General features: G+C 43.1%; 1 protein-coding gene across 5 annotated transcripts in view; it reads left to right on the top strand.

Moving 5' to 3' along the window:
* The first annotated feature begins 5,568 nt into the window (after positions 1–5,568).
* COL11A1 (collagen type XI alpha 1 chain) overlaps positions 5,569–17,946 on the top strand; it is a 360,373-nt gene continuing 347,995 nt past the window's right edge. For 3 of the 5 annotated variants that reach the window (XM_069232190.1, XM_069232193.1, XM_069232189.1), the window contains exon 1: positions 5,569–6,079. In XM_069232190.1, coding sequence (XP_069088291.1) covers positions 5,962–6,079 — 118 coding nt within the window. In that variant the 5' untranslated portion in view covers positions 5,569–5,961. The remainder of the gene's footprint in view (positions 6,080–17,946) is intronic. The other 2 variants (XM_069232192.1, XM_069232191.1) reach the window with 2 other exon arrangements.

The following is a 17,946-nucleotide window of genomic DNA, read 5'->3' as shown; positions in this document are numbered from 1 at the left end:
TATATGCAGATGAAATAGTTGTGATTGACCTTACTCCGAAAGGCTTAACTCAGCGCTTAGTCACCCTAAATCAGTATACTATGCAGTACCACTTGCAAATTAATATATCTAAATCTCCAGTAGTTTGCTTTCTTGGGAAAAGGTATGGTAAAAAAATCTATTTTTCTTGGTTCTTGAGTCAACATAAGTTACAGCGAGTAAAAACATATTGCTTTTTGAGGAAAATTCTATCCCACTCACTCAGGGCCCAAGACCACATTTGTAATAATTTTAGTAAAGCTTTTTCTCAAGTTCAAGGGTTATTGGCTTTTTTTAATGCAGTCGGCCGGTGCCATTTTCTACATCTTCTCACTGCTTATCAAGCAAAGATACAGGCAACTCTTCTCTATGCTATAGAATGTATTAAGATTTCTAAATGGGGCTTTCCCGATAAGACCGACGAACAGATTTTAAGACGTCTGGCCTCCTGTAGTAATTCATTCTCAGGGGCTGCCCTTAGGCTCGAATTCGGTACTAAGAGCACCTTTGTACAGGGCCTTGCGACAGTGATTCAGAGGGCGTATTGCCTGGTGCAAAGTAGGAACTCTTCCCTGAGACATTTAGTTTTTACAGAAATCTTTAGCAGTTTAAGAGAAAATTATAAGTTTTTCAGAAATTATAATCTTGCAGTGCAATTGCTTGACCTTGATCCTGATTTTATTCTATCACTACCATTGATCGCTCTTAAAAAAAAACCCTGAAAGAAGTAACATGGCCTAAAAGTTTTTCTATAGATCTGGAGTCCAGTTTCTTAAAGAGGAGACTAACAATGTTGACTAATTCTGTAATGTTTAAATACTCCCAGCCATACTTAGCCTGGACTCTCCCACAGCGGGTACGGCTTTTTTTAATCTTGTTGAGATTAGATAGATTGCCACTATGAGAACTTACCTCCAAATGGGATGGTCCGTCAAACATTTGTGATTTATGCCAACTGGGGGTGCAGAACCTCAAGCATGTTGTGTTTGTCTGCCTTGTTTTAGCAACTTTTAGGAAAAATGGTTGAAACCCCTCTATTTGAATTTTAACAGTTATTCTGCTAGAGGGGCCTTGGAAACGTTGTATAACCCGCTGAATGAATTATTTTGTCACAGGGATTTTATATTTTGTAAGTCTTTTTAAAATTGTTATTGAGTTTTTGTATTTATTCTACCTCGGCAGGGTAAAGACCATATATGATTCTTAATGAGTTTTAGGGAGAAGGGGGTTTCAGATCTTATTAATGTTATTATGTTCATGTTGCTTGATGGGCAGAGGGTTTGCAGCTTTTGTATCTGTATAGTTTCCCTCTTGAATTTTAGGTATAGGCTTTCATCGTTTTTTATGGTAGCCAATCTTATTACGTTTTTGGTAAAATATTTAAGAGTGGTTGCTTTCTGGGGTTTCATTGCATGTATGGTATGTTGCACCCTAGTGGGAACAGCGAAGAGTGATTTGGGTTCAGCCCAAGATCCTTCTGTAAAGAAGTTAATCTCATTAATTGGATGCATTTTATTCGCATTTTGTACTGCATGTGAAGGATTATGGATTTTGAACTCAGGTGGGGTATTTGGTAAAAGTATTTTATTTTTAGAGAATGTAGTGCTTTACACTGGTTTTAAATTGGAATGTTATGGTCACTTTTGCATATTATTTTGTATTAAGTCCAACTCATGAATTAAAATAAAATTGAAAAAAAACTGGGGCGGCCCTTGCTCAAGGGTTTCTGCCGCCCTTGGGGGCAGATGGGCCTAAAAAAAACTAGGCTGATCTGCCCCAGGGGGTACAGAAATGGCCAACAGTTGTGTGTATCCTTTGGTTGGGTGACCCTTGCACAACGGCCATCCCCCACACACAAAAAAAAATAAACTAAAAATATCCCTGGTGCCTTAGTGGCTTCTGCCCCCCTTGGGGGCAGATGGGCCTAAATTTAATAGGCCGATCTGCCCCCAATGGGGGCAGAAATGGTGTAAATAATATTTGTCCCCCTTGGGGAGTGACCCTTGCCCAAGGGGCCACCCCCAACACAAAACACACACACACAAGATCCCTGGCGCTAAGTGGTTTCAGGTGGGCCTAAAAAAAAAAATAGGCCAATTTTCCCCCAAGGGGGGCAGAACTGCCCAACAGTGCTGTGCCCCCTTTGGGGGGGGGGGTGACCCTTCTCCAAGGGACTGCCCCACCACACAAAAGACACAAAAAACATAAACAATCCCTAGCGTTTCCGTTGCTTCTGCCCCCCTTTGGGGGCAGATCTGCCTAAAATAAATGCTGACATGCCACCAAGGAGGGCAGAAATGGCATAAAATATATTGCCCCCTTTGGGGGGCGACCCTTGCCCAAGGGGCCACACCCCACAAAAAAAACACACACACAAGATCCCTGGCTCTCAGTGGTTTCTGCCACTCTTGGGGACAGATGGGCCAAAAAAAAAAGGCCGATCTGCCCTAAAGGGGCATAGAACTGCCCAAATGTGCTTTTCCTCTTTGGGTTGACCCACACAAAAAAAAAAAAACATAAACAATCCATGGTGTTGGGTCAGATCAGCCTAAAAATAAGAGGCCAATATGGCCCCAAGGGGGGCAGAAAAAGCGATAAACTTTATGTCCTCTTAGAGGAGCGACCCTTGCCTAAGGGGCTGCTCCCCTCGACATGAAAGTGACAAAAACTGACCAAAACAGAAATCCATGGTGTCTAGTGGGCATTCCTTCTGCCCGACAGCATCGCGACTGGGCAGCAGGAATGCTGAAAGAGACATTGAGGGAAAGGAAATGCCTTTCCTTTCCCCCGATGTCCCTTTCACTAAAAATCCCCCCTCCCCGGCCGCAGGAGAAACTTACCTTGTTTCTCCTTCCTCGTGCTGGAAGCAAATGGCTTCCAGCGTGATGGCGGCCTCTAATGATGTCAGTGCGTGATCGTGTTCTGAGATCATTAGATAGGGTGGGGCGGAATGGAAGGGGAAGCGATTCTCCTTCCATCCCTACCCATGTGAGGGGAGTGGGAGGCCCTGGGGGGGAGCGCTAGCGCTTCCTCCGAGGGCAGGGTGCTGGACGTAACAGTTACGTCCTGGGCACCCGAGTGGTGCTGCCCAGGACGTAACCGTTACATCCAAGGCACCCAAGCGGTTAAAGTACATGTTATGTGTATTACATGCTATGTGTCTTGTTTGTGGTTTAGTAGTCATCTGTAGTCCAGACATCAATAAGAATAAGACTTGTTCTGGGGAATACTAATGCTTCTTTATAGTCCCGATGAGATCCCTGGACCCACTAGCTTAGTATAACAGGGATTGAAACATGTTGACGAGCAAAGAGAGGGCATAAGATCATAACTTCCACATCCTCCCTAATAACTTATTTCTACTCATGCCAGAAACACCAGCAATAAAAGGGATACCTTAGGTGTTTTCTGGGTATTTTTAGATAAGAACCCTGGAAGGAAAAAGTATTCTAAATCTCCCTTGATTATTGTTGAGCCCATCCTGATCTTTAGGGACCAGGATGACACCCGAGGATGAAGCATGACACCAATAGGGTGTGTGTGGGTATTTTAAACAACACTATGAGCCTGAGTTAGATATTGACGGACAGGTTACTCCGTCACAACGGTGACAGAGCTCTGTTTTACTTAAAATATAAACCTCCGCTGGGATGGACCAATTCGTATAAGACACCTGAGGTGAAATTTATATTGAAGGGAGGTTGTGTACTTTACCTCCTCTCCTCTTGTCCCCTCAGAATATTGTTCTAGAAATTCTCAGACATATGGGGTGGCAGCAAATGGGTGACAGACAGCAACATCGAGCATGGATGAGGGGGAAAACACATGCATTGTGATATGGTGGTTGACCCCCAAAAAAAGAAAAAAACGAGTGCCCAAAAATTAAGAAGTGGAAAGATGCAGATAATTAGGTCCTGCTCCAGGAAAGGGACAAACGCAAGAAGAGGAATCAAGTCCACACAAGCTGACAAATAAATAAGAAGCAAATGAAAGCGACAATAAAACCAACTAATGTAAGCAACAGGCAGCCTCTAAGTCTACTGTAAGCTGACAATAGATCATTCACAAACAGACAGTTTGCGCTGTCACTTCAGAAAGACCTAATAAAAATGGCTGCACGACTGTTATTCCCTAGACGTGGTGTAAATTTTGGTAACAAGTGCTAAAGCCAATCTGATACAATGTGCAAATTGTGTTTTAATGGTATATTTTGCACTAGATTCTGTCAGATGACATGGAATGAGGGCCTATTTCCTGTTTGACTCTTCTCTCTCACAAACATATTATTGTGTCACTAAAAAGACTGAAACTCTGATGTATCTCCCACTTCCTGAAATGAATACATTTGTTGCCTTTCATACACATCACAAGAGCTCTCTCAAATTTGTTGTGTGTGGAAGAGAGTTAGTCAAGCTGGGCAGTTCAAAAAACGTTATTTGCAGGACCCATGAATGCATAAAGGCAATGTGCAGGGTGCTAGCTGGCTGACAGGAATGTGGAAGAACACTTGTGGGTTTCGTCTGAGTCAGATCAGGTTCTTCTAAAAAGTCTCTTTCTCTTCAGAGCCCTGCTTAACCCCTCACTTGCTGGCCACGAGTGCAACAAAGGCCCATCTGTGTACACAAGAGGAGGGCGCACAGTGACCACCATTCCAATCTCATAATCCGGTCATGCTAATATACCAGAGCTAGGAATGTGCTACAAGCCATAAAACGGTTTGCAGTGACTCCACTGCAGTGTGTCCAAGGACGCTGCGACTATTAATACGTCAGGGGGATAAGGCAAGGCAAAGGTACAGCAGAGGTTGTGACGCACACGAATTATACTTCAAATCCAGTGCCTGCAACAAAAACATACACAAAAGCATGCACTACCACTTGCTTGCTTATTTACTGTTGACCAGCTCACAGACATATGAAAGTATTCATGGGATAAATTATATTAATGGGAATGGTCATTTAAGTCGCCTGATGTTTCTATGCCTAGGAACAGCAACAGGCAAGCGCCGTCGTAAACTTTCTAAAAGTCATCAGCGTCCTCGATGGTTCATTTATTTGTTTTGACAGGACAACTCCAGATCTGGTACTTCGGTGCAAAACCATACTTCGCCCAGACTCTACAGAATCTTGTTAGCCCTTCGGGAGGAGACGTGCACCTAAATACAAAAAAAGAGAAATTCTGATTAGGTATTTGTAAATCAAAACATCACACTGTAAATGAGTATCATCCCTCTCCCAGGCACAGAGGATAAGATGACATGTCTATAGGACAATTAGGACCAGAGATGCATTCGAGAACACAAGTCACTGTCCATGGAGCCAGGACCTGCCATCTGGAAGAAAAGCCATTTGTCTCCGCCTCACACTCTCCTGCCATTCCTTTCATTCCCCGAGTGCTGTGCGATGCTGTCTGGGGATTGCTTTTGGGGAGGGGGCGGAGGCAGCGCTCGCTACTCGAGGTTGGGGGCTCGGCTGCAGTCCTGGGGAGGGTCTTGTCATGGCCGGGGAGTGTCTTTACCGGGCTGGGGATTCTGTCCTTGCAGTCGGTGAGGGTCCTGCCTGGGCTGGAAGTCTCCGGGGGAGGGGCCGAGCTGTCACTCTTCTCTAGGGCGGGGGGCTTCTGTTCGCCCTGGGCCGGCCCTCTGACGGTGTGACTCTAAGGAGGACCAAAGACACTTTTGCCTTTTGATTAAAGCCGGCAACCCTCCTTCAGTCTGGAGCCAGGGCAGCGGGGAGGACGCATCGCGCTGGGGCCTGCAGCAGCTGGGCACCACCGACACAAGAGAGAAGCGGATCCCAGACTCGAGCTCCCCCTCCCGCCCACCCCTCCACTCTGTCAGCACAACTTTCTTCCTCACCTATGGCAGTCTAGACCTGGGACCTGGATTGTGGACGGGCAGGAGCCGGTGCTTCACGTTTCCCTTCACAGTTGTGGGCTTTCACCATGGAGATGCAGAGGTGGTCCACAAGGTGGAAAACGAAAAGATGGCCCTGGGACTCGGCTCTCACTGCACTGCTCATCACCCTTCCCTTGCTGCTGCAGGCTGCAGAGGTCAGAGGAGGTAAGAGAGTAAGACGCACGCAGCAGACTCATCTGGTGAATGGGCTAACGAAAGCCCGGTGAGGCTGAGAGCAAATACAGTGCAGATGCTGAACGGTGCCAGACATCCGACTGAAGTCTGGGTTTTACTAGCCTTTCAGTGAGTGGCAGATACCAGAGCTGCTACTGCGTAAGTGCCCGAATCCGGCTAGCCACTCACTCTCGGCGCTGTGCTCTGTGACGCTAGGCGCTAGGGTGCCTGGGAGTCCTCTCGGTCCACGCATCCTGCAGAGGAAGGAGCCTTTGGGATAAGGATGAGACTGATGTGGTGCTGCCCTGTCCATTCAATCATGCGCAGTTCCCCTCTACGCAAGGGCAACCCTTTATCAACAGTGCAGTGGGTGCAGTAACACCGGGACCGTAGGTTAATAGGGACTGATTGAACCTCTGTTATGTCCATATTGTTTGCTCACATAGGAGACTAAGTTGACAATTGTCTTTGCTTGCACCGGGGCCCGAGGCGCCCTTGCTAAGCTACAGGACAAACCAAGAAAGGCCTCAGGGCAAACCTGTGGAACGATATTTTATTTGAATTATACGGAAATGCTTCTAGGAAGAATGTATGAGTACGTCTCACATAAACAGGTGGTCTCTTAAGAGCGTTTAAGTATAAAAAGCACACTACATCGAGCAGCTCTGAGGCGACGTGCAGCAGACCCGCGCCCCGGCTGAGTTGACTCAGAGCTGCACGCGCAGGTGCTGGGGCACTTTCTAACAGCCATTTAGAACAGGGGGATGAATCGGCTGATTGTGGAAGCAGTGAGGGACACAGGAGGCTGGTACGTGGCAGTCGAGGTAACTTGATGCAGCCAGAAGAGCACAGCACCAGATGATTTGTTCAGAGAAAAAAAAAAGCTAAACTTTTTTCCTCTCTTTCTCTCCAGAGCACTGCCCTCTGGGACCAGTGGTCCGTTAGGTGTCTGTGGACACGGTTACCAGGATGGCATTCCTAGGAGTTTAACGATCGCCCTCATAGGCGGATTCCTGCCCTGCAGGGGAGTGGGCTGTCACATTCAGACACGTCCATGGGAGGGGAGGGGCGGGGGGAGTAACTACCTCAGCAGTCTCGGCCCAGGGCTAAATCCGTCCACACAGCCTCCACAGGAGGGAGGACCGAGCGCTGAAGGAGAGACAGTTAGCTCCGGAGCAGGCAGCCGCGAGCTCCCTGCCCACCGCATCTCCGGCCCGAGCACGTGCACCGGCGTTAGAGCTGGCGGTGCGGATCCCAATCTGCCGCAACCAATCTGCCGCCGTCGACCTCGCGCCTCCATGCCGCTGAAAGCGCGGCTTCGGATCACGTGGACTAAGGTTGTCTCACCGTAATGTGCTCTCCGCCAACACTTTAAAACAAAGTGCTTGCGGCTTCAGAACATGTGTTGGTGTGTGCACAAAAATAGTGCAGCCACTGCCACTTTAAGGCAAAGTGATCACAGCTTTAGGAAATGCACTTCTTTAGCCTCGCACCGCGCGAGTCAACGGCAGGTTTCCTGAAAGGAAAGGGCTGAGAAGATACGGCTCCCTGACAGATTTTGCATCTTTTGGCTATGTGAGGCCAGGATGGTGATTTGAGCCATGCTGGTCCTGTAGTCACAGGCTGCCACATCTACCAAGGGTGGAAAGTTACATTTGTGAATGGATACTCAAGTGGAGGAGGCGGGCACCACTTCACATTGTCCAGTTGGACCATTCTCCTATAACACGTATCTCCTTTCTCCTCAGACAGGATGCTCATGGTGATAATTTCACACAGTCGGTGCTAGCTACTAATTTAAACTTGGTAAAATAAAAGGCTGCACCGCAGTACTGAAAGGGGCTCCGTAAATTAGCAGAAAATCGCAGATGCGAAGGGCTCGCAACGTACTCCACAAACTTAATGAAAATTTGAAAAGGGAAAAAAAGGTGAGATTCCCTATCAGAGGATGGCAGGCGTAGGCGCGTTTCTCCTGCTCCTCACATCGCACTGGATGACGAGATCCAGAACATAGGAGGAATGGGGGCTCTCTAGGAGCCAGAGAGGACACCCTGCAGCAGCTTGCAATGAGTGAGCCTCCGTTGACGAATGAGAGATAAACTTGGCTCCAAACCCAGCCTTCGGGTCACTCACTGCATTGGTGTTGCTGTCTAAGAACACACCACTGTTCATTGTTTGCACATCAGGCTGGCCATCGAATGAACCCCCGCCCACCTCACCACATATCTATAGTACCGAGAGAGGATGAGAAAGAATGTCTCATGGTGCTCTGAGGCCCCTCGGGTTCCCCACCCGGTGGGAGAGGCAGCATTTCAATGTATCTGGACTTGCAGCCTTGCAGAGGAAGAGGGCTTCGGACCTGGAACTCTGTTGTAAAATGTACTTTTCTACCGACACAAAATAATCCGTGAATAACCCGTGTACTTTTCTAGTTTCTATTTTTTGAACTCAGATATCACTTTAATAAGCCCACAAAGTTGATAGTACAATAGTTGTATATTTTTAATATTGCCTTAACAATCGTTTTGTCGTAGAAGACGCGTTTTATTTTAAATCACGCTCAACAACGCAATGAAAATAAAGTTAATCAGATTCGTTCAAGTACTGTACAAAAGAAACTGGTCCGTTTATGCGTGTGGGGAAGATGTGCCTCATACGCTTCTATGTTTTAAACACTTTATATCTCTCCCCCCCCCGCCCCCCTTCCCCCGCTTCCCCGTCACCCCGCCCCTGCACTCACTCGGTATTGATAGTGCTGTAATGTCTGATGCTATTATTAGGCAAAACTGACCAATGCTTACTGGCGTTAATCTAAAGACTTCTTTGAGAGGCAAGGCGCGGTGTTACGTCATCATTCAAACCTACCATAATTTGGTGACATGTCATATTTACTGTAATCCAGGTGTTTATCTTCTCGTTAAAAATAAGCAAATATCTTTTTAAAACAGAGAGCCTAAAATAATCCCCAGTGAATCACAGGGTGGTCTGCGCGGCAGCAGAGCTGCCGGTGGTCCCTGCTGAGAAGGTTGTCTGAGTCCCAGGGAGCAGCAGGTGAAAGGGTTCTGTCTGCAAAGCACATTCTCTGCGGGCTGCACAGACGGTAGCGAACAGGGCGTCTTATTTAAGAGATTATTGCCGCTCTTTGTAGAAGAGTCGTGCTAAAGACAGTCCGGGTATACATCTGACACTGAACTATGACTGGTATGCAACAGGGAGCATCTACATTTCATTCTGAGGGGAGACGTGAGGAGCACACAAAGGCTGCAGGCAGAGGGCGAGTCCACCCTGCCGCAGAACAAACGCTGCTACTTGAGTGGAGGACACCGTATGCAGTAGAGGAGGCAGTCAGGCACACAGGGATGGCGGGGAGCTTGGAAGGGAACCAACCAGGCAGTGCTGGCAGACAAAGCTCAGGGAAGACAGGCACACTAATAAGGAAAGAAGAAGGCAGTTCGAAAGGCTATTAGGGAAGGAACCTCGAAAGCAGGTAGGTATAGCAATAGGATGCGAGGACGCAGGGAAGGAGGGAGGGTGGGTAGGGATGCACGCAGGCATGGAGGTAGGGAGGGAAGTCAGGCAGGAAGGAAGGGAAACGGAGGTAAGATGAAAAAAAAGGGAGACGGAAAGTGATGCACACAGGAAATCAGGCAGACTAGAAGTTAGGCATGGTAAAGAGGCATACTGGGATGCAAGCAGGTACGGATGGCAGACAGGGCTGACATGAGGGTAGGGATTAAAGCAGGGACGCAGAGAAGGATGGTGGAGATATCGTTCAAGTAGAGATGAGTCAAGTACGCAGACAGACGGCATGGTATACCTGATACACGCTAAGATTGCCAGGCAGACATTTCTAGGCATGCAAAAAAGTTAGGTTCTGATTCACGAAGGGGCTTATATGCGTTACATGTAGTAAAGTTACGAGTGCAAAATCTCTGCGGGGGGTGGGGGGTGTATTTACACAATGAGAACTGCAGTGTAGAGTTCCAAGCCACCAAACCCCTCAGGTCCCGAGTTCCCACCTCGAGTGCAAACTCCACACTCGTAACTCTACTACATGTAAGTCCCAACATGAATAGGACCCAAAGTAAAGAAGAACAAAACAAAACCCACATTTTGGATAGCCCTGAAAGTTCCTCCTTTCACAAGGCGTATTTTTCTATCCACTTACTCAATGATGACTGGCTAATGAATGGTTTCCAAGTTTTAGCTATGAGCACTGATGCTTGCCAGCACACCCTATTGCTGTCAGCTACTGTGCACTACAAGCCACAGATGCTGAGTAGCGTTACACTTGGCCAAGAGCTATTTGTTCAATTGAATTATGGCCAGAATACTTCAGCAGGCTTTAAAGCAACAGAGCCAAGGCCTGATACACAACAATGATGTCATGGATGGGGTGTGCTGAGTGATAACGACTTCTGCCTAGGTCCTGTATAGAGAGGTGCAGACAGCTTCCACGCAGAGAACGGTTAAAACCAAAGTGAGTTTGGCCCATCAGTGACCACGACATGGTGAACTACACATTTTACTGTGGCTTATGAATTCATGAATCTGTGGTCTATTTGGTTAAAAAAATAACAGCAATACGTGCGATGATGGCAGTGACCTGTGGTCAATCAGTTTGGTGTAATACACATTCACCATCACATACTTTGGCTGTGTTGTTTTACTTTTCCTGTGTTGATAAGTAAACCCAGCAATTGATCAAATGGACTTTTTATGACTTTGGTGATAACACCCAAAGGTTGAAATAGATCACAAAAAATAATTTACAACAGCTACAATTGAGTTTACACAAGCTGAAAGCCATGCCCCTGTGTAGCAAGGTGATGTAAGTTAAACTATCGTCTCTGAAATATTAAAATGTGTCTTTGTATTGATTCAGAGACTTTGTCACATAAGCACATTTGATTTATAGATTTCACGGTTATCTGCCAACAAAGTTATTGTGGTTCATTTCATGTCACGTAATGTCTTACCATCTAATGCATGTAGGACAAAGCTTCACTTTTATGTACAAAAACCCAGAGATTATTTACATTTCTATTCACACTCCAGGATTTTCCATACTTCTGGTTGCATATTTCTTAATGATCTTTTAAATAAAAAATAAAAAAATATCTATTTTTAGTTTCAAATTGCTGGTCTATTATGGATTTAAAACATGGGCCACTGGAAACATTTTGACTCATTGCACATTCCAGACAGTCTGAGACCACCCAGCCCTCCTCCCCGAAGGAACGGAGTAAGAGTCACAAAAGAGCTTTACAGATGGTACAAAGAAGTGTAGAGACTAATGTATGGAAAGTGTGGTTAGACACATGTTCATGATTTTTCTGAATTTGTCTCCCGCTGGCGTTTGCTCCTCTATGAGACTACTGGTTTTGAGTTTGATGACAAAGTTTATGCCTTTATTTGTAAAGGAGTGCCCTTAGTGTATGGCAGTCTATGTCACCTTCATGATTGGTTAAGTTTTAGGCCCACAACTCCCTTGATAATCTATTCTTCAACAACTAGCACATTTTCTAAAATCTGTAAACAAGTCAGAGTATGACAAAATAATAAGCGTAGATTCCAAATGAGAGCAATAAACACCAAGAGACAGTAAAATTATATACTAACATTCGTCATCACATGTGTGGATGCTTAAATGTGTTGTACTCTTTCATAATGTCGAATTTAGTGAAGGGTAAATGGAACACTCATATAACATTATTTTTTTGTTTAATAATAACCTTACCAACCATGGCATATTAATTACACAAAACTGAGATCACATTGGGATTGGGCATTAGGATTTTGAAGATCCTCTCACAATTTTGAACTTTGCTTGCATTATTCTCTAGCTCGCTCTCAACTCTACTTTTAATCACACTTCACTGACAGACACATATTACTTTGAGGAGCTGCTGTGTTAAAAATAGTGAGAACTGAAGAGGGCAGCTTGGAGAAAGACGGACCCTCTAGTGTACTTACATCCATTATTTATACTGCATCATAAAGAGAAACCTGAAAATGGTATGAAAGCATAGGTGGTGATTTTAGTTGGTGTGTGATAATGCAGTGTTATGACAATCGACCCAATAACAAAAATCAATGATTATTTTTTGCAATTATAGTTCCCTGAGGGGCTGACATTTAATTATACTATGAATGACGTTTTGGAAGAAATGGGAGGTTAACAACAATGTAATGTGACACAGGGGTTCTTCACTAAAATTTCATGGTGTTGAGAACACATAAGAATTTCTCAATTCAGAGAAAACATTACCATGTCCTTGCCAAGATTCTGAGAAAGATTGCTCACAGCATCGCCACAGTAATGATTGAATAACAGAGTGTGCCTGTAGCATATCCACACTAATTCATTCTGGTTCTAACCTTTCATATGTCACAGCATGTTCTCCTGCACCTCAAAAAACAAATTTATTAAAGCCATCAATGTAGTGCAAAATAAAGCGTGGATTTGGCAAATGTGAGGTCAAGACAAAAAGCAATTCTCACACTCTTCCTACCTGGTCATGCAGCATTAAGTCACATTATACGTACCCAATGCTACTGATGTCATTGTGCCAGAAAAAAACTCTTTACAACTATGATTGTACAATGAATACTGACATATGTCCTAGAAAGCGCTGCCTTTTATTAAGTCCAAAATATCTTCAAAGGTGATATGGTAGTGCATTAAGGTTCTGGAGAACATCAATTAATATTCACCCATAGTCCTCAATATGTCACAGTTGTGATGATGACCATCGCTAAAACAAAGATGGTCCAGCTAGTGCAATCAAACTCACTGTATTTGACCAAATTAATTTTATGTAAATGCAATGTTGAGAAATGGCTCTTTATAGTGATGGGTAAGACGTGATGAGTGAAAGATTATTTAAGTGTGGGTATTTTGAGAGTTAGACTCAGGATTAACAAACATAAATGCCTGTTTAGAAAATCTTCAACAGGTAATGATGTTACTAGTGTAAGTTTGGAAGCGAGAAATCTCCAGAGTCCAGAAAAAAATATCATGGCACAGAAAATTTATTAAAGACTTGATGAGACTTGTATTGCACTGTTATATATTATATAGGAGCTGAAAAAACTGTACCTCACTTTTATCACAGAAGGGAGATTTAGAACTGTGCGTGCGGTGACCATAGTACTCATTGTAAAAGTGCTTTCAATCTTGTATGCATGGAGTCACCTGTGAACTCATGTTTGGAAACTGGCACATTAAATTGAAGGCTAATGTCCACTGCATCGTACAAGTCTCCCCTCCATACCCTTGTGGAATGCATAGGTGTGAGTTCATCCTGAGGCCTTCTCCATTATTAGCACTTTTGCAGAGATAATTAAACACCAATCAGAGTTGTTTTCAGACCCACTTGCTGCTTCGCTTTGAACCGAGTTAGAACTAGACAAAAGGAGGAAGGCACCTTCTCTACTTTTGTACTGTTCTTATTACATTGGTTAGCTTGTTCAGACACTATGCAGCAGATTATATTATCGACCACATGAATCCAGAAGATACAGATGATAAATGTCTTCTAGGCTGCTTTCGTCTAGTGCTGCCATCAACACTGTCCATAGTGGGGAGACCACACTATAATTATTTTGTGCCTGTTGGGACAATCATGACTTGACCATTCCTTGTAACTACAAAAAAGAACACATTAGTAGTGGACAAGAGATCCCGTAATAGTCCCACTGCACTTTGCATTCATATACCACTTCATACATTAAAGCACACAGTGAAGAGGTTATGCAGTAGCCTTCTTCCTCTATATCTCCAGTTGCCAATGTGTGCATAGGTATGGACACGAATTGGATCCTGTGCTGTGACTGCAAGTCTGCTAAGACGCAGATAGCACAACATGTACCAGCCTCTTCATCCACTATACTACAAAGAGGGAGTCTAGAAAGTGACTATCTTGCTAACCTCGCCAGGCCATGGGTTCGCAGAGTTTCTATGTCAATTCAGTCTCTTTGATTTAGAATGGAAGGTCCACACACTGACATATTGCCTCCTAGTCAGTGCACATAGAAACAACATCTGTCAATCCAGACTGTAGCTGTGTGGATGATCTGTTGTGAGGCCATTGTGCAACAATATTCTCATCTCTATCTTTTCCAGACGAGGAGCATCACAGAAAGGAACACGTGTGCCTAATTTCCTGTGAAGCTTCACTGGAAAGTTAAATCAGGAAAGGCTTACGTTATGTGAGGTGTAATGGCGGTGCAGTTCAAATACAAACTAATGTCATGTTTAATTCACACCAGTATTACACGTATCCCTACACGTAGTGCTTTAAATGGACAGGTAGAAATCGTTGTACTCATTATCCATAGGGCCGGTTTGCTTTTGAAAATATCATAACAATTATTGCGATAAAAAGTCTGAATTATTACACTTTTTTTTACCACACAATCAATAGTTATGATTAGCCTGGTGAACCCTCTTCAACAATCTAGCTCTTGAAATGATTCAAAATTTTAAATCTAATATTAAATAGGCTCAGATTAAATTATGGTCTGCGTCTTGGATTGAACCAGTGCGACGTGAAGTCATAGCTAAAGTTTCTATTTTAACTGAGATGGAATCAATTTTTCATAGGTATTTTTGAGTGTGGTATTTATCATTCACATCCAAGAGTTTGAGCACCCATTGAAAGAAGTTCAGTTTGCAGTTTAGATCTCAAATCTAATATGAGGTCTAATAATGCTAATTAAGAGAAATCTCATCAGTGTTTGAGCATTACATACCTTCGCAAGCAATTTCCAGATTTACTTTGGCTCAAATAATGTCTTCTCTCTCTTGTGAACGAGTGAGTGCTGTATAAAATCTCTTATGTGTAGACTAAAAATGGTCTTAATTTGTTTGGAAGAAAAACAACTAAATGTCCGATTTCCCTTATTTTCAATGACCAAAACATGGCTTTGCACACTTTTGGTGTACTGGATCGGCCCTTGCCATAATGCCACCTATCGTGAAAAACCCTGGTAATTTCTGGTCACTATTTCTCTACATATCCACATCATTTCTTAAAAGGTAAACACCACATTTCAGTCATCATCCCAAGTGTGTTAGAACACTATCCACACATATTTACATATCCAACCATTGTTTAAACTCCTAACAAAAATGTGCACCTATTAACAGAGAAGACAAAAACTCCCTGAACATGGTCCAGAAGGCCCTATAACTCATTCAGCGGGGTAGACATCCTCTTCCATAGCATGGCTAAATATCTTTTGAGCTAAGTGTTATGGTGAGTAGGAATGCTTTATTAGTTTTAAATCATCCTTCTGCATCAAATTTCAAAGCAAATATGTTAGGCTACTTAATCAAGCATCAACAGGAACAAGTCAGGATCCCTCTTTCTCATTATTTGGTGCTCTCTGAGGTTATATCTGTGTGTAAACGCCTAAATATATTCAAGAAATAGATCACACATTTTCCTGATTTTAAAGAATTTAAAGAAACAACCATCTCAGTATTTTGACTGACTGAAACCTTACTGCTCAAACCGCTACTAGTGATATGTCTTTGGAGGTGCTAATAATTTTGTCCAAACTCCTTCAGTTGCTCTGGTTATTTGTTACTCAATGTAGGCTGTTGATAAATGTCAGTCAGAAGTCAAAAGTGTGGTTTGTGGTTGTTTGTGGTGCACTTCAATGTCCCCTACTCTCTCCCTTTCTTTGTGTCATACAACGAAATCCTCTCTGTCTCCTTGTGTAAGTTTATTAGTTTATTGCAAAGCTGGAAACCAGGAACACACACTTATATATATTTTATTGAGTTCTTATGAGTAACAAACACTGACTAAAAAAATGACACATTGGTTAGTGTATTGGATGGCTTACATGGTGACTATTGCTCTGTGATGTTCTGTGGTCAACAGTATTAAGCTAGAACTCTAATCTGAAGTGTCCACTTTTTCAACGGAAAGCAAATAGCAAAAGAATTAGCCTCTCTATTTTAGATGTAATAATTGAGATTACAATTCTACATATCCTACATATTGATGTGAAACTGATCAGCTGTTGTTCCTGTATGTTTTAGTCTTTCTATTTTGTTGCTGTAGCACAATTATAGATTTGAAGCTGGTCAGCCTCTGTCTTTTCCAATTAGACTTCTGATCTAGCACCTTTCTATAAAAAGTGTATTCCAGATATTCCATTCTCTTGATAGCACTGCAGTTGGCTCTCTCCGGATTTCTAGAAGTGCCTGGTCAAATGTTCACCATGCATATAAAGTTCCTCTCCCATCGTCTTTGTTACCACCCTGTCTCTGTATACTAATCCTCCTGCTCGACCATTCAATATAATTTGCCATGAGCTCGGTTACCATTTCGATGTACAAAGCTTTGTTTATCATTTTCTTCACAACTGTAATCTGCTTCACAACTGTAATCTACTTATGGACCTATAGGATCTCACCTCTGCTGGGTTGTGTACAAATAATATCTCCTTCTTTTGAGCTGTTTTCTTTTTTTTCACATGTTCTCCATACTGGAGGTGGTTTTCTGTATTAACACAAATTAGTTCCACACCTTTCTCCCTTCCTATCACTTTAATTCAACCCTTTAGAGTGGCCTTCCGTGTTTCATACTTTTAAAAATATATTTGTATTGATTTTCAAAGATGGAAACAGACAACCAACATTGTCAGAACGTCAAACAGGTCTTCAATTAGTGCATCAATCACATAGTAAATACTTGTTGACAGTGAGGGAAGAGGTCGAGAGGGAATAACTGCATACTTAGGCAAGCAGTCATCAATGTATCATACTTGGACAGACATAACTATACCGTATCTTCACCCCCCACATTCAGTTATGTACATTTATAAACGACTGTTGCTTATTTCTTTATCAACACATCCAACTGGGACCTCTCCAAGTGTTTGGATGGGGACAAGGATAAGGAGCAGCACTGTAACTAATTTCTTTAAAAAAGTATGAAGATTGGCAATGATAACCTCTTATAATAGGCACAAAAGCCACAAAAAAAAATACATTTGGAAGCAGTAGAGGAGATTATTCTCACTTGAACACGGAGGGTAGTGAGTAATAGATATTGAAATTTGTTCATTTCCATGTTTGAGATGAGATAAAATACTGTTAGTTCCCATACAGGGACTATTTTGTTCACGCATATCGTCACTCTACAAACTTTGTTCTTTATTTCTTGTGTGATTAATATTTCTTTCAGATTTTACCATCTGTGTATCAATAAAAATATTTTGCAAATTTGAGGGACTGCTGGCCCTATATGATGAGTGGGCACATTTTAAGTGACTTTGCTAGCTGGAACCGTACATTTCGTCAGTCTCATTTTCATTAGCACCCCTTTGGAGAACACAACATCATTCCTTATACCTGGGTGAGAAATCGAGTATTTTGTCAGGTAACTAGATGATTTCTGGTAGAAGAACACGATTCTGTAGTGCAAAGACCATGATGTAATGATCACTACACACTTTCACATAGTAAGTAATCTAACAAAGACATAGATTTTACTGTGTAAAGATTATTGAGAAACAACATACAGCCTTGTAAATTTTAAGATAGCTAAGGATTCTCATCACAACGCTTCTTCATAGAATATCAAAGTAAAACGAAGAGTATCCTATAAATGCATCAGCCATGAATGCCTTTCATTGCCACCTCAACAACTTTGCCACATTAAACTACATCAATGAATAGCGTTAAAGAGCTGTAAAGAAGGAGATAAACCATCAGTGCTTAAATTAACAAAATACTTATCTCCCGAGTTGCGATCCTTGGATACAGGACTACAAATGGCACATATAAATCCTCAGTCACCCTAAACACAAAACCTTATTCAGAGCATCTCCACGCT

Source organism: Pleurodeles waltl, chromosome 4_2 (assembly GCF_031143425.1).
Source record: "Pleurodeles waltl isolate 20211129_DDA chromosome 4_2, aPleWal1.hap1.20221129, whole genome shotgun sequence".
Taxonomy (NCBI): Eukaryota; Metazoa; Chordata; class Amphibia; order Caudata; family Salamandridae; genus Pleurodeles; species Pleurodeles waltl.
The sequence above is the reverse complement of the archived record's forward strand: the minus strand, read 5'-3'. Positions and strand labels throughout refer to the sequence as shown.